General features: G+C 35.8%; 2 protein-coding genes across 3 annotated transcripts; both read right to left on the bottom strand.

Annotated features, from left to right (window-relative positions):
• Positions 1-825: 825 nt before the first annotated feature.
• Positions 826-4,651, bottom strand: LOC111994521 (protein EARLY FLOWERING 4). Of its 2 annotated transcripts, none has more exons than XM_024026409.2 (3): positions 4,170-4,651; positions 3,897-3,952; positions 826-1,108 (listed from the first exon to the last, which is right to left on the bottom strand). In XM_024026409.2, exon 1 carries the CDS (start codon positions 4,597-4,599, stop codon positions 4,192-4,194), a length of 408 nt encoding a protein of 135 aa, XP_023882177.1. In that variant the 5' UTR covers positions 4,600-4,651; the 3' UTR covers positions 826-1,108; positions 3,897-3,952; positions 4,170-4,191. The 2 variants fall into 2 exon arrangements, with proteins under 2 accessions (XP_023882177.1, XP_023882179.1); XM_024026411.2 differs by lacking the exon at positions 826-1,108 and adding an exon at positions 2,079-3,016.
• A 5,187-nt stretch (positions 4,652-9,838) lies between these two features.
• LOC111994528 (SMR domain-containing protein At5g58720) lies at positions 9,839-19,030 on the bottom strand. The gene is made up of 11 exons (XM_024026418.2): positions 18,126-19,030; positions 16,664-16,689; positions 16,400-16,522; positions 15,277-15,362; positions 13,682-13,914; positions 12,411-12,487; positions 12,251-12,307; positions 11,400-11,467; positions 11,190-11,296; positions 11,003-11,073; positions 9,839-10,257 (listed from the first exon to the last, which is right to left on the bottom strand). The coding sequence occupies exons 1-11, from the start codon at positions 18,712-18,714 to the stop codon at positions 10,135-10,137; spliced, it is 1,560 nt and encodes a 519-aa protein (XP_023882186.1). The 5' UTR covers positions 18,715-19,030; the 3' UTR covers positions 9,839-10,134.
• Positions 19,031-20,372: the final 1,342 nt, after the last annotated feature.

The following is a 20,372-nucleotide window of genomic DNA, read 5'->3' as shown; positions in this document are numbered from 1 at the left end:
AGGAAGCACCACATGGAAGCCCACAATCGGGAGAAACTTGTGCTCTATGCATAGTTGACTATACCTTATAAATTTGTGAGAAACGAGTAGTTTTTTGAGAAACTTGAGTCTTATTAGATGTGGAAAGTTAAAATCGGAAGCCATTAATAAAGCATTATTGACTAGCAATTTGGAAGAAACTGCTGATTTTGAAAGTAAAAAATTGCAACCGAACAGCCAGTGTTCTGCTATCCTTGATGTAGCAATTAGCATGCTATATTGTTGACCTGCTGGAATTAAGTTCGGGATGCAAAATGGATGTGAGATTTGAACTTCAATGTTTACCATCGAATAGTTCATAGTAAGTCTATTTATTATTACCAAGCAAAGATAAACAGTCTATTTATTACCAAGCAAATATAAATGGCTTCGAGATGGATAGCGTATGCGTTGGAGTCCCCTTTGGTTCTGCAGCAACTCAGAATTTAGACGAACTGTGAGCTATCCTTGGAGTCTGCTTAAATGTTAAACATGTTATATTTCCATGAGGACATTAGATTTATATCTGGGCAACCCACATTCAGCGTCTATGAGCAATGCTAGGATACTATATAAATCCTAACATAAGTTTTACAAAATGATGTGTCACCAATTACAAATTAGTATTTCAATATTTATTAATTTTGTTAAAGTAGTACTAATTACATTAGTTTAAAAGCTTTTTGTAGTAAATATAGCATTTACCAATAACTTATATCCTTAATTCATATTTCCTCAATAGTAATAAATCAAACAAGATTTCAAGTTGGTACTCTTTCCTGTGTGCGCCCATAATAAGAAGATATATGTCCAAGTAGTTGGTCTCGAATAACATATGAGAAAATGTTTTGAATACACTTTCAAGCCAATGCAAAAATACAGTCAGATGCAACAAGTGAGGTCTAAAATGCTTGTTTGTGAGTATTGAATACATCATGAGCTTTCTTGGCAGGTCATTGAACCACCTTCTTTCGAGAACTTCTCAATTTCAGTCCCTGCCACAGTATTCTATATCTGGCCAACCTTAAAATCTGCTCCGCAGTAGTCTCAGCATCCATTTTGTAATTTCACCAATGTCAATGCCACATATCTACAACTCAGAATGCCAGTGTAAATTGTTTTGTAAAGTAATAAACTAACAAGACTAAGCTAAAAGTTCATTTCTTCACATTTTTTGCCACTCTCTCAAATACCAATCTAGAGAATAAAATATACAAATAATTGATCTGCATGCAAAGCCATATTAAGAATCTGAACCTCAGAGAGTAAAAAAAATCCAATGATCATGCACAGAACTTATTTGATAAAATATCCATTTTCAATTCTTCTTTTTTCCCTTTTTATTTCTACCTATGCTTGAAGTCTTGACCTATACGGGAAAGTTAAAAGATCGGAGATGATTATACACAGTGGAACTCTTGAAGTCTTTTATATATGTAAGTAGTAACTTAAAGGAACCGATAGCCATCAAGATAGGTTTAAATGTCATTGTCAGAGACCCAGAGCACACCGGAGCTCTGGGATTAAAGTATATCCTCCACAAGATGACACTACAATCTTCAACTGAATGATGCAAATACAAATTTCAGACCAGGAAAAAGGAATATTCCACAAGAAGAATGAAGGTGGGCTATAAACACAGACCGATTTGTATATCCTCTTACATGAGACCTTGTACATTGTGAAGAAAATGCACAACACTGTAAGAATATTACACCAAAAAACCCCTACATATATATTCTGCTTTGAAACCATAAAACAAGAACCAAACATTTCCCTCATCCTCTAATTTGTAGGGATTGCTTTGGACAAGTCCCATTTTGCTTCATTACAAGTGAAACAAACTCACCACATGATCTCCACCAGTTCGACCAAATTGAGAGCTGCAACCACTGCCCTCAACCACGATGAGCATCCACATTCTCAGGAAATATAAAATTCACTATCCATCTTCAATTTTACCTCCCTAAAATGTACTTAAAACTGATCTTTCCACTACAACCCACTTCTCCCATCCATAACCAGGAAAAAATGAAACAATGAGTGAATGTGTTACCATGAAAACCAAGAAACTTAATGCTCCATAACATAATCATAACTGAAAATTCCAACAACCCCAAACCAAATAGATTGCCACATTCAGCACCTGTAGTTCTAGATTCATCTGCCTGCAGAACTAAACATTGCCAGCTTCCTTTGTCTTCACCAGCTCCACCATCCACCTCCACTCACCATCAACCATGAGTACAAACAGTTCATGGCTGTTACCATCCCCCCAAAAATCACTTTGATAAATCCAAGCAAGAAATTATTTCTTTGTTGGATCAATATTTAAAAATATAATCAAAAGCTTCAAATGAGTTTCGAAATCGAAAATACTCGGCAAAAATTGGTCAAAAGGTATGAAATGAATAATGACAACAGAGTTTTGCCATGGTCCTAATGTATTTGTTGGACACAACGGAAGGATGGTTAAAAGGAAGCAACCTGAGGGCAATAACGTGGGGTGGCAGAAAACATATGTGAATTGTGTCTAAGCAAAGTTTTTGGATTAAGGGATTTCCCTACTCAGGTTTCTAGACGTGACATATGTTTACAAGTCAGTTTTTCGTTGAAGATTCCATTGGAAGGTCTTCAGTTCCCATAACCTTATCTCTATATCTGTATCATACTTGATATGGGGAAACTTGCATGGTAAATACATGTGCTTTATTTTTTGCCAAATGATCAATACATGTGCTTAGCACCCATAAAACATAGCCCCAAACAATGATTGTAAACTATGCCAAAAAGCAATTTTACCCCCATGAATTTCTGTTAATATTCCAACTTACGAACCAACTGAAGTTTCCAAAGTCATGCAACCAAAAAACCAAAGAGATTCTAAAAAATTTGAGCAATAAAAGCACTATCTCCACTTCATTCCTTGGCCAGAATGCCTTAGCCTCCTAACCTTCTGAGGTATCATTCAAAAGCAGTGGTGGCAGTTCAATGCATGCTGGAAATGATTAATTATAAGTTAGTTGATAAATTATCTACTTTCCCTAATTCAAGTTACTAAGCTAATCTTATCTTTTCAATACCAAAAATTGGACATGGCTCCCTTTTAACCAAATTGCACTTGTACCCAGTTTCGTGCATTATTTCTCTTCAAAACTTCCACAAGCTTATCATATCAAAAGGAATTCCTATGTTCAATTATAATACTGCAAAAATAAATATAGTTAAAAGGAGGAGTGTGTACAACTGGTACCAAGAGCTTAAATTTTCCTTATGCCATAATAAATGCAATGGTGCAAGAGGAAGAACTTAATATTGCCTATGAGCTATAGCTCAAATGGCACCCTCTTCCTTACAAGAACAAGGTGGAGGGTGAAGTCATGGATTCAAGACATACTTGCTGTATGTGATACTTATCGACCAAAAAGAAATAAAGAACTTGAAATCTCCACATTACCATAACAAAAGGCACAACAAACAAAGTTGACAACAACTTGTTTGTACAACACATGGTAAGTTAATTGCAATTTTCCGTGTAATTTTCGTATATATTCCAGATTCAAATTGATATAAATTAGTCCATATACATGATAAATTGTAACTTGTTCATTAACATGCAAAAATTGAAATATTTTCACTTAAGAAAATAATTACACCAAACATCACTAGTCCCTCAACAAAATACATGTTAAAATAAAATGCACTATCTTCCTAGATGGGCATTGCCAATAATATGTAAATGATGACCTACCTAAGCAACAAAATGTCCCCATAAATCAATTTTTTTTATCACCATCTAAAACTACAACCAACAAATCAAAAGCCAAAAAGAAGGAAAGAAGAAATAAAACAAAGAATTGCAAACAGAACATATATACCTCAATTCGTCTGCGGGTAAGGATGAATGTAGATAAGCATTCCCGCAGCCATGTTCCTTACAACACAAGAAAAAACACACATAACAAACGCCCATTATTAACCACAGTTTATTTATTTATTTTTCCCACCAACAGTCCCAAACTTTGAAAACATATCAAATTATTTCCCACAATTACACACTCACTGACACATTAAAGCAAACACTTAAAGACCAAATAAGAACCAAACACAACTTTGATCCAAAAACCAAAGCTAAAGGTAATTGAGTTTACTGAAATTCACGAGCAATCATGTTCAGGCATTGTCGTCGACGCTCCTCTCGCAATTGATCATGGCGGCGCGACGCTGGTGAACGATGGTGGAGAAATTGAGGGACAAGTCGGAGTAAATGGAGAGAACTTTGGAGATGTTGGTATTGATCTCGCGGATTAGGGCAACGTTTTTGGCGAGATTGTCAGCGATCTTGGACTGGTGGTTCTCGTTCACCTGATTGATCAACACACGGTTCTGATCCAGTACGGACTGTACTTGAATAAAGCTCTTGCTCAGCATCTCCCACACCTCCACGTCACACTTCTCCTCTTCTTCATCGTCGTCACTGTCGTTTAGGCGATTCTTGGTGAAAAGGGTCTGAGGTTTGGTAATGGTGGTGTGGTGGTCCATGATAGACTCCACCAAAGACTCAGATTCAGGCGCTGTCATACATAAATAGTATCACTGTGGCCTCTGCGGAAGTGGGGCTTTATATCTTGTGGTGACTGGGGGGCAATTAGTTGTTGAGTCATTGACTAACCGACTCGAAATGGGCTTTTTTTTTTTAATTTTTTTTTAATTTTTTAATTATATAAGGTAGAAATTCTGCTATAGTTTAATATAAGTGTATATTTATGTGTAGGGCTGTCCAAACCCATTTGAAGATCTGACCCACCGGAAGAATCCGACCAGATCTGATCCGACACCGGTGACTACTCTAGTGGTCAGCGGCGGGTCTTCTCCACCAGAAACCAACTTCGACAAGTTGGTTTCAGTTTCCCTCCCCAAAAACCCAAACCAATCAACGAAAAACCCAGATTCCAATGAAAAATCTAGATTTCGGTGAAAATTTTCCAAATTTCAGCGATTATTTTCTAGATTTCGGCGAAAAAACCTAGATTCTGGCAATATTTCACATAAATTTGGTGAGATTTTGACCAGATCTGGTGAAATCTCATAGATTTTCGCCAAATTTGGGCTTTTCTCACCATTTTCTCGCAGTTTCCTCATTGTTTTCTCGTCGTTTTCTCAAATCTATGACGCCAACCAACCCGTTTGCCACCTGTTGAAGGTCTAATCCGTCCAACCTGTCTACTTCCACGGTCGGCAGCGGGTGAGATTTTCTGTCACCCGATTCCCTCAGGTTGGTTCTAGGTTGGGTACAAACCCAACCCGGACCAACCCGTGAACAACCCTATTTATGTGAAACTCTCTTCTAAAGACTTGAACCCCGACTATTTCTTTCCACACCTCACAAGCACTTATACTTATAGAGTAACTATCGTGTCAAGAGTGTACAATGGTTCTTTTTTTTTTTAGTAGTGCATGTGAGTCTGACTTTAATAGGTGACGACCATGGGGAGGAAGTGCATTGGACATTACCATCCTACATTTCTACAGTGGGTTGATCTCATGGATTAAGCTTCTTGTTGGTGTTGACTAGGTTCTTACTAAGTTTGGTGACGAGCCATTACCACCCTACATTTCTATCAGGTGTTTTTTTTTTTTTTTAATTAATTTTAAATTGATAGGTATTATGAAAGGAGGATTTGAATCATAAATGTATGAGAGAATACTCATTGATCTAGACTGACTCACCATCGAATCCAAGTTGATTACACTGCTAGAGAGGTCCACTAACGAGTAACTATGATCGAAATGGTGGACAGTAGTGTTGCTAAATTCTGACCGTTGGTCATTTCCTTTTAGATTTGCTTCCTTTTTTATTCTTTAGATCTTAGGATTGAATCAGATTTGCTTCTTCATATCTGTTGCTTCAAATTTATTTTCAAATTTGCTCTTCTACTTTTTTTTTTTTAGATTTACTGCTTCTTCTTTAGATCTTAGGTTTTGGTATGTGTTTTGAATCTTTGATCTTGTGAGTTTATGTCTTTATGGTGGTTGTTTCAAATCTCTTTCTCATATTCTAATAAAAATTGAGGCTGTCTTTGGTTCCCGTAAAATATTTTCCGAAAAATAGCCTATTTTCCGAAAATACTATTTTCGAGAAAGAAAAATATTTTCAAGTGTTTGGTTGCATTATAAAAAATTTTGTATAAAATATTTTCATATGTTTGGTTCTATTCTGAAAATGTTATTTTCCTACAATTTTTTCACATTTTCTCAGCATCCAAACAAATTTTATTACAAAAAATTTCAAAATCACAGCCAAATCCCAACACCACACACCACCGAAACTCCAATTCAACCCACGGCAGCAAATTTCGGCAATCCAAAGTCACAGCCACCAAAACATCAGCACCACACCACCACAACAACAACAAAAATCAAATTTAAAAAAACAAAACTGAGAGATCGAGGAAGAGAGAGCGAGGAAGAGAGAGTGATCAAGCGGCGAGATCGAGCGGAGGCGATCGACGAGAGCAAGGAAGAGAAACCGAGCTCGAGAGGGCGACGAGATCGAGCGGAGGTGAGATTGAAGGCGAGATAGAGCGGTGTGGTGCGATCGTCGAACTAGAGCTCGGGATTCGCCGGCGACATCGAAGGCGATCTGGGCTCCCTCTTCTTCTTCTTCTTCTTCTTCTTCTTCTTCTCTCTCTCTCTCTCTCTCTCTCTCTCTCTCTGGAAATCATTTGAAGTGAAAATAGGAACGAAAATTATTTTCAGTGGTCAAAGCTTGTTTTTTACGATCAAATGAAAATGATTTCCAGAAAATTCTATTTTCAAAACCAACCAAACAGCCTATTTTACGGAAAATGATTTCCTGAAATTATTTTCACCCAAACAAATGGACCCTAAGTTTCTATTTGGACGAAATTGCCACTAACGCTTCCAAAAAACCGTTCCTATGGTGGTGATGATGGTTGGTGTTTTCAAGCCACCAACACTATCAATGCAGCTCATAAATGCCCCCAAAAACAATCCCGCATTAGTCGATGAACATCCCTACCTAGAGAAAATACTATGAGGTTTCAACCAATTCTCCTACAAGGCTCTTGGCTTCTTTTAGGGAAATTTAATTTTGTTTGTAATTTTAACATGTTATGGATTAGATGCATGACTAGATATTAGAGCATCTCCACAAATTCTCCAAATTTTTGTACTCTTTGGAGAATGAACAGTGATATTTAGCTTTTACATACATACTTTTGCAAATATATTTTCCAACAAATTCTCTATTCTTTTCTCCATCTCATTTAAATATTATTTCTTCATTCATTCTTTATTCTTTTTTTTTTTATCATCATTTATTCTTCCTATATTCATTCCCAACAATTATATTTTTCATTAAAAAGTGTTATATCAACAACATTATTCGTAATACTTTCACAAGAATTACATCAAAATCTTATGTGGAAAGTTGTTACTAGTTCTAATTTGAGCCCAATGTTAAAATTATTTTTTTACTCACTAATATTAGCTAATAACAATCTATTACTTAAGATTTATTGTGAAAATATTGTGGTAGCATTTCTTAATTACCATTTCATATTTTTTATATTATTTTTCCTTTCTTAATTTCATCCATACGCTTCTTTTTCTCTCTTGGTTTTTTCTCCACCACACACGTATCCTATCTCTATCTACTCTTCTTTTTCTTTTTCTAGTTCATTCCAGACTCTCTCTTTCATTCTCTAGCTCTCTCTTTTTTTACTTTTTCTATTTCTACTTGATCCTAGAACACTCTCTAGCATGATCTTTTGACTTCTATTTCTACTTCTATTTTCTTTCCTCTTCAGCTCACTTCACACACACACAGCCAACATGGCCTTCGTCTATCTTTCTTTCTTTTTTCTTTTTTCTTTTTCCTTGTTCTGATTCATTTTGTTGTTACAATGGAGCTTAGATAGGCTTTCATGTTCTTGATCTATTGTTTTTGCTTTGATTTTAGATTTGTTGTTCTAATTAAATTTGTATTTTTCCCTATTGTTGATCTGTTGTTTCTATTCTGATTTTATATTATGTTTGTGTTACCATTTGAGAGAGACAAATGAACAAAGAAGAGAGGAGGAAAGTGAAAGAATTTTTTTTTTTTTTTTATTCAGTCAGGTATTTTTTTAAGATAAAATAATGGTTTGGAGTTGCTGTAGTGTTCTCTAGTTTAAGAGAACTACTGTAGCAATTTCAAAAAAAAATTGTAAAAGTATTGGGTTTAGACATGCTCCAAATAGTGAGCTTTTTTTTTTCTCCAAAAAGTAGAGATAGAGCATCTATTGGAGATGCTATGGTATATTGGAAGGCAGATTATATAGGTAAAAGCATCACACCGTCTATGTGTGTACATTTAAATATAATAGAGATCTTACTTTGAATGTAAATGAACAAAAAGAAAAATGATTTAAAGAAATAAAGCTTAGACTTTAGGGGGTGTTTGGTTTGTGTTTTCAAATAACTATTTTCAGTTTTTAAATAATATTGGGTGTGTTTGGATTGAGCTTATTGTTGCTGAAACTGAAAACTGAAAACTGAAAACTGAAAATACTGTAGCAAAATAATTTTTAAATGTGTAAATAGTACCGTGGGACCCACTTTTAATATTTTTTATTACATGAACAGTGCATGAACAGTGCGTGAACAGTGCACGCACTGTTCATGCACAGCTTTTTTGTCTCCCAAAAGTAAAAAAATAAAAAAGGGGAGGAAAACGCGTTTGCTGAAACGCAAACGCGGAATCCAAACCCCCCATTACACATATTTTCACATATTTTTTTACTCACATGTATTTTTACAAATATTTTCAAATAATAATTTTCAATTTTTAAACACATGTACCAAACGAGTCTTAGCGGCTGACTCAACAACTTTAGCGATGGGTATAATCAACAAACAAAACTGAGGTGTTGATTTTGTTACTTGAGTAAGGCTAAGTTCTTTTTTCTTTTCTTTTTTCGCCTGCGGGCCCCGCGCCCCGGGGGTGATATTAATTAACACTATAGCCAAAGTCGATGGGTATAGATTGACATGTCATAGTAATGTTTTTAAATTTACAATGCTTGGAAAATTCTCAAATTTGATGATTGTGACTTAAAAGAGTGTATATTGACTTGGAAAAGATCCCTTGGGCTGTCACAATTGCACTTGCACCCTAAAAGGACTCAAGATGCAATTGGAGTTCTCCAAAACTAGTTACAAATTGAAGATCTATCTAGCCAACCCCGGATGTAAAACTCATCATACACTCAAGACATCATACATTTAAAAAATCCAGTACAATCATATTTGCACAATTTGCAATATCACACAATCACTCAACCGCGACGAACCCGCAACCTTACAATTGAGTTTGCTAGTTCCATTAGTTGACAACATGTTTCATGTCATGAAACCTAATACTTGTTAGGCTGATAATGGGTAGAGTAGTCAAACAAATATCGCCCAACTGTCCATAAAATGGTAAAACTTAAGTATAATGTACAATACCTTAAGTGGAATACATTAGGTTTCCCAATTGAATTCAAAACACTTAGTTGCATTGACCATTTAAGCAAAAATATTGCTATATTTCCAAGGATAATTAAATGTAGGACAACCTGGAGTTTGACTAGGCTACAACTATTTCTCATGGTGAATTATATGCCCAAACCATTTTCACGTTTTTATGATTCATATCAAATTAAATGCAGGGGGCAAATGCCAGCACGTGGATTTTCATTTAATGAAATTTAACAAAAACAAAGTAACGACGCAATTGAAGTGCCACAAGAAACTAATCAATCAACAATCAGCATTTAAGGTAATCATGGTCATGTATCATGTCATTATAGACAATCGAGTCAGATACACTATTCTGCTGGTTAATACAGATTCAACGCACAGACAGCAGCTTAAGCCATAAATTAATTTACAATTAAGTGGTCTAACTTCTCTTTCCACCTACCTATAAAAGAAAAAGCTTCTACATCAATATAAACAACTGGAGCCTATGCATGAACACTTCATACATGGTCTCTAGTCAGACAACAAGCTTTTGACAAAAAAAAAAAAAAAACTGTGGTGAGTAGTAAAGAACTAAGTTGGGTAAATCTACTCGGTATCACTTTCAGAATTTAGAAAGCTAAACTCTCTACATCCATTGAGCTTGATTAGCAACACTCCCTGGTTCTCCTCGCTCCATTCTATACCTTCCCGTTGCAGAAGTTTGATAACCTGCATCCACATAAGATAAAGAAAATAAATACACCCTACAAGTTTGTTTCTCTCTAAAGATTCTAATGGGCTAGTTGTGAAGAAGATTAATAAAGACATTATAACTAAACCAACTGCAGAAGGCCTACATCTGTTTTTCAGCTTCAATATACTGTACACTTGATAAACAAATGTTCATAGACAAAATAATGGGGAAAAAAAAGGAGACGTCAGGTGAAATTTACAATATTCTTCCTTTGCTGCGCATCAAGCAAAAAGGGAAAGGTTGAATTCAATGAATTCTTACTTGATCTAATATATAAAAAGGGAAAAACTCTATTAATTCTTAATCAATCCAATCTAAATGAATGAAAATATGAGTTTGGCACACTTATAAATAGCCACATGACATTATTTTAAGCTCTCTCAAGGTCATACTCAACTCAAAGTTTTAAGCAAGCGCTTATGCCTGCTGGGATTGGCTGAAAACTACATACATTTATGTCAAAATATTAGGTAGCATCATTTTAGCTCCAAAAGTAATGCTAACAATAGTATTTGTGCCACTGTACCAAGATTGAAAGACTGATATTATCTTTGCAAAATAATTATCCAAAAAATCCAATTTGGTCATTTTGCTGAATAAACATCAAAGGTCCAGTATACAACCACCATACAGAAAATCTTACCCCTTACTTTTTTGTTGTTACTAGTTTCAAGGGTAAAACAGAAATAGATTGAAATCAGATGCTTTGGAAAACCATACCGATTGTTTAACCTTTGACTTCCCTAATCCATGTGACCCACATCCTGTGATAACCCTGAGAGTTTGAACCGCTGGAGAAAACCAGAAAAAAATAATAATAATAATAAAACACCAGAAAGGGCATTTTTTTTTTCCTGAAATAAAGAAGAGAAACGCAAGAAATATGGGGGGCCCAGCAGGCACTTACAGGGCAGATATGTTCCAAGTAGAAGGTGACCTTTTACTAGCTGCATTGCTTGTTTGACATGTTGCCCATGTAAATCAATTGTTATCACATTTTCAATGCCCCTGTTTCTGCGGATTGGAGGCAATAGCTTAGTGGAATAAAGAACACCAGAGGCAGAAGTATAGTGGACAAAGACAGTTTTTGTGTCAATCTTTTAGGCAATGTACCAACCTAGCTTTAAATATATCATGGCTTGCCCTTTCATCTGCCTCTCGAGCCAATTTTGTTTGAACCTTGCCCTAGTAAAATGCAGCATATCTTATTACATTTTTTTTTTTCTAAGTAATGATTTCATTATTAAAATTAAAAAAATTATTAAAAAAAAGCATAAGGTGCGCAACCACAGAACACAGGATGTATACAAAGGACAAGCCATACCTAAATAAAAAAAATCAAAAATTAAAAAATATCAGAAATTCATGTTATCGTAAAAATCATTCAAGTTTGAGGTGGTCAACATTTTATACCGGAACATCCTCAAGAAAAAATGCATCATAAAAAATCAGGTTGATCCATAAATCAACAGAGGAAAAAAATTATGGCCATGGCAAGCCAAAATTTTTTTGCCCAAATCCCACAATAGTATGTGATATAGTAACAAATGGACTGCTCCTTAAAACTATTAGGCTTCCGAATGACCCCAGATGTAACAAACTGGAGCTCAACTGGAATCAAGAGAGAGCATTCAAAAGGAACTAGTGTGTTTGGATAAGCTTTCCTGAAAGTAGTCTCTAGAAACGGAGGGGCAATCTTTTTTGGGCTTGCCAAACACACTTTTGGGCTGTGCATTCTTTCTTACCAAAGACTTATGTAATGGATTCTTGGCTAGGCCATTGGATATCTAGCAACAATATAACGTTAACCACTCCTCCATGCAGTGGCTTACACTGTTATACATCTTGAAATATGCAGGGTTGGAAGTACATCAGAGAAAACTAAACTGATACAAGATGTAAAAGAGTGTGCAAACACAAACATAAATACACTAAATTTACAATGTTATTTGCTGAAGCATAACAAACCTGGTCAGAAAGATAGGCTGCATACCCCCGCTCTCCCTTTGAAAATGCCACTGCAGCCTGCAGAAGAGCTTCCTAATCAGATTCTTTTCAAGTCTATAATAAACTAGAGCCTGTGTCATAAAAATAGCCTAACCCACATAGAAAGTTAAAACAAACTTACTTTCTGATAGCAAGACCTCATTGAATCCCAATGTTGCTTAGCAGATGTTCTGAACACGTGATATTCCTCTCCTTTGACTACAATCCAAGGAAAACTCAAATGTAAAGAAATTGATATCATTGATAACAATTAGCAATTTATTACACATGTATTATTAATATGGACGTATTGAAGAAAAACCTTTCGAAAAACTTTATAAAAAGTAATGGTTGCAGATACTGACCAGAGAGAAGTAATTTAACCTCCCAAAAAACTATCAAGTATTTCAATTTTTAAATAAATAAATAAGAAGAAAAAGTTTTAAATAGGAGGGACTAAACTACTAATTTTATTTTCCCTACCCCCACACCCCTCCCTTTTTGTGTGGATGTCTGTACATGTTGCATTTGAGTGGGCATCATGCAGAAAACATGAAGTAGCTAATCACACTAAACAAAATTGGGGAAGGGGGTGGTCAACCACACCAAGCACATTGGCTTAGACAAGTTTTTAAAGCCATTACAATCAACACTATCTAATGCTCTCACTTCCCTTGTTCAGTTAGTAAGATGCACACACAACCTAGAAAATGTGGGTTGAACAAGTTAAATGCTAAAGTCTGCTGCAATCATAATCAAAGTAGTAAGTATATTTCTTTGTTTTTGTTTATGTTTTTTTTTTTTTTTTTTTTTTCCTTCTTTTTGGGAGGGGGCATTCTCCATAAAAGCAGCAGGCTAATAACTGACAGTTCCCAAAAGAATAAAATTATAAAGATATTACACAAAATCAGTCCTCTTTAGTGGAACGCTTTTTGATTGGTCTTGAGCTTGGGGAATCACAACTAGTGATTCTCTCCCCTCTTTTCTTAGTTCTCTTTCTCTTTTGTAATCTTTCTGTTGTTTAGTTTTCTTTTTTGTTTTTTTTTTTTTCTTCTTCTTGTATTTTCTGGGTTTGCTCTATGTTCTTCATGCATAGAGTAGCCTTTTGTATATATAACATTTTTACTTATCNTTTTCCTTCTTTTTGGGAGGGGGCATTCTCCATAAAAGCAGCAGGCTAATAACTGACAGTTCCCAAAAGAATAAAATTATAAAGATATTACACAAAATCCCAAATGTACAACATTATGAAGATCAGAGCCTATTAACATATTTCCTACAAAATCACTTCTACTGATAGAATGTTAAATTGTAAAATAGCTATAGAACCACAGCAGAAATACAGTTTCTGAAATTATTAATATAGAGACACTAGCAAGTGCAATAAAGCATTATGAAAATAATTATGAATACCACAAGTATTCTGCTGCGGTTCTGCAACACCAGAAGGATAAACATCAAGCCCAGGCCCCAGTGACTGCAGTTTCTTTACTACATTCCTCCAATTCATTGTGCTTGGCTCATATTCAGGACTCTTGGAGACATTAAACAAAGATTCCAAAACCTTCTGAGGGAGCTCTGACTCAGTAATTGTTGGGCCAGTTGGAGACTTAGCTTCAGGATTAGCAAGAACCTTTGCATAATTCCTAAAATGAAGAAAAAATATAAGCTCGGAGAATCAGATTCCAAATACCAAGAATTTGGTATCTCAAGAAGTATCATAAACTAGTAGATGTTACATGAAATAAAATTTGAACACATAGATTAACAAGTATTATTATATTATACATGCACAATTTTGAAGGGCACTGAGAGCCTATGGATTGAGCCTCACATCATAATGCTGCTCAAGTGAAACACACCCAAAGCTGAAACTCTTGTGACATGAATTTCAAATATCAAAGATCACGTTGTGGTTAGATTAAAAAATAAAACATAATCTTACATTGTTTGAGACAATTTCTTAATCTGCTTAGCATATATAAATTTAACTGGTCAACAGCTCCTAAGCCTTTATAAACCACAAAGAATTGCCCCTTCGATGTTCAAGAAATCTGAAACAACTTGCTAATTTTACTTATCCTTTTTTCTCAAATTGTAAAATTATGGCTATTTGCAGTGAGACACACGTTCAGACTTTTAAGCTGGAAGTGGCCCCAGGGCAAGCATCACGGTTCTAGCTGAGCAGAGGCCATCTGGAAGGCCAAACAGCTCATCATCAAAATGCAGTTAATGACATTTTATTTGACCTCACATACATTACATCCCTTTTATTGGTAAAAATTTACACACGCAATGGATGGGTCTTACATATGGTAGAAGCTTGTGGAAACCTATTGTTAAAATAACTAATAGAGCCTAAACCATGTTAACCCTATTTTGAAATCATTGGAAAAAAAAAAAAAAAAAAAAAAATCATTTGATAGACCTAATTTCTTCATGCAACACATTTAAAAACGCTTCACTATTTCGATACCAGGTACATATGATTTAAGTTCTATACATATAACAAATATATTTAGAATTTGGTGGCCTTGCTTTATTCAGGCTAGTGCCTTTTTGTTGCCTCGTGCCTTGGGCGATACAAGGCCTTGGCGCCTTAGGGTCATCTTTCACCTTTGACTACCTTGGTAGAGCTAGAGCTCATTGGCTCATGTTGTGCAAATAATGACATCTGATTATATCATTTCTTCTATTTTCCCTATTAATATGCATTTTAAAACAAAAACAGTAGCAACGCTTGCACCTTCTGGCCTTTCAACCTATGCATACATGTATGTCAATGTAGGCTAGTTCAGTTTAAATTTCCACTGTAATAACTTGACCAAGCCATATTGTATGTGCTACATCTCTCCACAACTTTCTATAGAATTTTACTTTAAACTCAACACCCCAATCTGTAATACCATGCTCACTGCAAGATACACACTGCAGCCTTCTACTTGAGAAAATAATAAAATTATAATGACAACAACTAAAGCAACAAAAATAACATCTGACTGAATTACCTGCAACCATACCCCAAAGCCCATATACTATCCTGGACTTCACTTTCAGAAGAATAAGAAGTGCAATCGGAAGCCCTGTCAGTAATCTGTTACAAAATGTACTAGATCACTAGACATAAAGCACATAGCCAAATGGTAAAAAGTTCACAACACTGAAGTATTCCTGTCATCATTTGGAACCAATATTTACAAAATTTAAAATTAAAAAAAAATTATAAGTAAAATTATTTTATTCAGATGAGGAAATGGTTAACCTAAATAGTTACATAAGTTAAATTATACAAGAAACAATGAATGAAACATGCTACATCAGTTGTTAATCCTCCACAGGCCAAGATAGGAGACAATGAGATTTCAGTTGCAAGAATAAAGTTCCACCCAATACACTTGTAATCATGTGTGACTATTGACCATCTACATTTTTGCTTGACTATATATCCCATATTCAAGAACACATGCCAGACAAAGACCTAAGCAGCATGGACATGGACATGGACACGGACACGGACACAATACAATATGATATATGGCAACACAGCTATTCTTGAAAAACTAGGACATTATACAGAAGGGACACAGCAATTATCGAAAAACCAAGACACAGTATGGCAAAGACAGCAATTAATATACATATGGGATGCTGGAGGAAGAAGGGCAATAGAACAAAATAGCTAATGGATTCCTTGGCAACCCATTAGGAGCACAACATTAATAAGGCTTGATCAAGGAATGACAAAGACAAATACCAAGCTCACTCCATTGTGACTTACAGTAATAAACTGCAAACACACTAATGGTCAATATACAAGGCCCAAAAGCATAAACCCTAAAACTCACATCATGACTTGACCACAAAATTCATAAAATTAAACATAACAATACCATATGCACTATTTGTACAAATAAGCCAACAGGAAACCTAAAATAGAGTAGATTAAAATTCGATAGGTACAACAATGGAGGAGGGGGGATTCTAACCATGGTTCTCGTAATAAAGTAGAGCAAGCTATGCCACTAAGCCACAAGGCTCTTGGCAAAAAAAGGTAGATTAAAATAAACTGAAATATGAATCTTTAAGCAATAACTACCAACACATAATCAAGCAAAAAATAACATAACTTACACTGTCTTTGCGTTCAAAAAGAAATCTGATATCTTCTTTATAGTTAACACTATTGTTGAGATCACTATCATTCCTAGACTGCTCAAAGGTGGAAGATGATAATTCAATCAACGCATCTAGAGCCTGGAAACCAAATAAGCAGAAAGCATTTCACTTACACCTTTCTTTAGCATCAAATGTAATATATCTTGGGGAAAAAAATTCATCATCTATGATCAATCTAAAAAGAACGAAACAAAAACAAAGTCACAATACTCAAAATACCTTTTCAACATCATATCCACATTGACCTGCAAAAATGATTGAAAGGAATAATGACAACAATAAAAATAAATAAATAAATAAAAAATGAATTCAAATAAGAATCTAGAAACATTGGAAAAGTAAGGGTATGTGAAGGAGAAACACTCAGAGAGAGGACACAAGAAGAAGATAGGCATATGGTGGCATAAGTAACTGAGAGTACTAGGTGATAAATTTTAGGCTAAAATGCAAAACTGACCCTCTAACTTTCTTCAGATTTCATTTCAGTCTCTAAGTTTCAGATTTATTTAATTAAGCCATTTCTTTTAACTTTTGTTAAAAAATTTTGGAAAAAAAAATTCTGGAAAATATATTTCGATCATTAATTGAATTTTTTTAATTTAAAAAATTTGAAGAAAAATTTATAAAATTGAAAAATTAACCACAACATATAACAAAAGTTGATGGAAAAGTTTTAATTGAATAAACTTGAAAGTTAGAGGACTGAAATGAAATTTGAAAAAACTTAAGAGAGTCAGTTTTGCATTTTACCCTAAATTTTAACAATAAATCCACATTAGTATGTCATGTTGTATCATACCCAGTGCACAAAACTCCCACGTCCCACGTTTGTGGAATCTGGATGAAGTCATGGTATGCATCCTTACACCCAATTTTTTTGGAGAGGTTGATTTTTGAACTCCAACCCGCAACCTATCACTTTAAGTGGAAGGCACTTAGCATCGCACCAAAGCCCAACCTCCACATTAGTATATCATAAATAAATTATGTGTACACAGATACATGCATACATATGCATTTTTGTAAATCTCAAGATACTCCTTTTTCCATATCAGCATCAAGGAAAAAATAGTAAAGAAAACCAGCTTTCATCATAGCATCATAGATAGTACTGGCAACATAATCCATTTACATATAACCAATTAAAGTTGTGCCTTTCAGACCATCCTAACACCCCTTACACCTGCCTTCATCACATCAACTCCATTCTTATCGTCATTGGTCCTGTTCATACATGTCCACAGTTTGTGTCTTTCCGCTTCTAAAATTTACAAGTTCCCCCCATTGGCCCTCATACATCGAAACATCTCTAGCGCTATCCTTCATATCATTCTCATCTGCACCATCAACACCTTCATTATCCAAACTTAACCAAATAAGCCGACACCCAAATACAATCTTCCATGGTCCTTCCACAAAACAAACTACTACTAAAAAAAAAAGTACCAATAAAACCCAATTAACTAGACCTAGTAAAGCTCACAGAAACACTTTACAAAAAACCATCTTTTAATCCAAGTAATCACACCGACCTTCAAATTCATATTATGCTTAGCCCCTACTAATCAATTATCAACTTCCTTCACTCCCTAAATCTATTACACAGTCTTAAAAAAAATATTTCCAAATAACCAAAAGAGGAACAAAAGCAAAACAAGAAAAGAGATAGCTGGGTACTCACAGAGCACATCTCTAACAACAGCCAAGCTGAGCTCGCATTCATCTCCAAGCATCGAACACAAAAACTGCTCAGCCTCTTCTTTGTCAACAACGCCTTTACCGTTACCATACCCTTCGGACTTCTTCTTCGAGTCCCTCCGTAGGCTCGACTTCACGTAATCTTTCCCCAACAACGTCGAGATCGACCCCGCCGACGCAACAACTCTCTTCTGCTTCGTCCCCCTAAACCCACCATTCCCGTTCATTACATTCTGAATGCACCCGGTCTCCACAAACCCCTCTGACGAGCCCGACGAGCTCGCACCCGAACTCGCGCCCGAACTTGAACCCGAACCCGACGTCGTGGACGGGTCATCCGCACTGTAACCCGAGCTCATTGATAATATCTCGGCAGCTTTGTCAGGATCGCCGTTGGCTTGGCGGAGGGCCGAAACGGCGTCGTCTAGAGAAGCCAAAGAGAAAGCCTCCGCTAAGGCTTTGAAGATCTTACTCTGTTCGTCTTCTTCGGCAGTCGGAACGACGCCGCCTTTGTCGCCGGCGACGGGATTAGAGACTCGAGGCCTCCTCTTCTTCTTCCTCGTGTTCTTCATCTGCGTACCAGAATGGAAGATCAACGATCGCGGTGAGGATTCTGATTGATTTCCCTTTCTTAATTAAAAATTAGGGTTTCTGATTCTGAGCGATCGCGTTGGAATTTGAAAATACTAAATTGGAGAGGAGAGAGAGAGAAGGATGAAACTGAAATACAAAGAGGGATTCTGGGAGAAATATGGAATTTCCGGGAAAAAGTGGTCGGCGGCGGTGGGGTAGTTGTTGAGAGATAGAGATAAAGAGGGTAAAGGAAAAGGAAAAGGAAAAGGAAAAGGATTCATGTTTTGACGGCATGTAATGAATGATAGTGAGAATCTTACTTTTCAAAGGCGTTCGTACTCTTATTATACTATTTTTTATTTATTCACCCACATGGAAGCAATTTTTTTTCCTTTGAAAAAAGGTTTTTTTTTTTTTTTTTTAAATGATGGATGACAAAAGTTTTTTTTTTTTTTTTATAGTGAGAAATGCATTTTTATTTCATCAGAGATTCATAATATAGAAGGTGATTTGTTTTGTTTGGGCCACGCGTTTTAATGGAATCTGTGGGCCATGCTTACATCTCAATCAGTTATTAGCCACCCACCCCATATAAAAATAATTAATTATCTTGTAATACTAGATTCACAATGCTCTTCTTTTTTTTCTTCTGTTTTTTCTTTTATAGCAAATGTTAAAAATTATTCTTAGAAACATTTTACTGGGGAATAATAAATAAAAAAATGTTGTTGACATTTTTTATATTTTTTATTAAAGTAGTATTAAATTTTTGTTATTATGATTTATTAATAATTACCCTAAGGGCATTTGTGTGGTCTGAGAATTTGGCAACCCTGCCACTTTGTATCCGGCCCAAAGCCATGTCAAGGAGGAGGAAATGCCCGAGGATGAAGTGTGAAAACCTAAATTGCCCAAGAGTTTTGCCAAGGACGAGTCTGTCCTCGGCCAGCCAAGACCGTAGAAGGCAAGTGTAACGAGTCACAAAAAGCAGCCCTCCAGGGCATCTAAGGAGAAAGATCAAGTACAACACATAAGTCGTGGAAGGGAGGCGAGGAGCAAAGCCAGGATTGAATTGTCATTTCCACATTAAATGCGTACGACTGATGTTCAGGCAGAATTAATGAGAAATGACCACTAAGTAGTGTTTCCTCGGTTGCTGCAACTCAGGAGGAGTTTTGGCAAGGTGGCTGATGGGATGGGTTGACAGGGAAAGGCATGGATGATCAACAAGTGAAAGAAAGGGATCATTGGAGGAGGACTATATAAAGGGGGAGAAACAGATTGAGTAGGGGGGGATCCCCATGGAAGAAGGCGACGAAGAAGCTCCTCGGACAGGGCCAGGACAGATTCTTGAGGATGGTTTCGGTTCGCTGGCGTTCGATGGTGGAAAACACTACATAGGGGTTGCCGCTTGCCAAAACCTAGTTCTTGAACCCGCTCTCTACAAATTCATTGTATTGGACTAGCTGGGCTTGAGTCCACTCACTCAACAGTAGAAGTGCTCAAACGCAATCCCTACAGTATCTGTTAACATGAACTTTTTTTGTTTTGAAAAGAAGGTAAGCAATTTTGATTATAATGTTTAAAAGTGAGATATAGATAGTGTTCTAAATTTTAGATTGAATTGAGAAGATAAAAGAAAAATGCTAAAATTTAT

This window comes from Quercus suber, unplaced genomic scaffold (assembly GCF_002906115.3).
Source record: "Quercus suber isolate HL8 unplaced genomic scaffold, Cork oak 2.0 scaffold_208, whole genome shotgun sequence".
In the NCBI taxonomy this organism is placed as follows: domain Eukaryota; kingdom Viridiplantae; phylum Streptophyta; class Magnoliopsida; order Fagales; family Fagaceae; genus Quercus; species Quercus suber.
The sequence above is the reverse complement of the archived record's forward strand: the minus strand, read 5'-3'. Positions and strand labels throughout refer to the sequence as shown.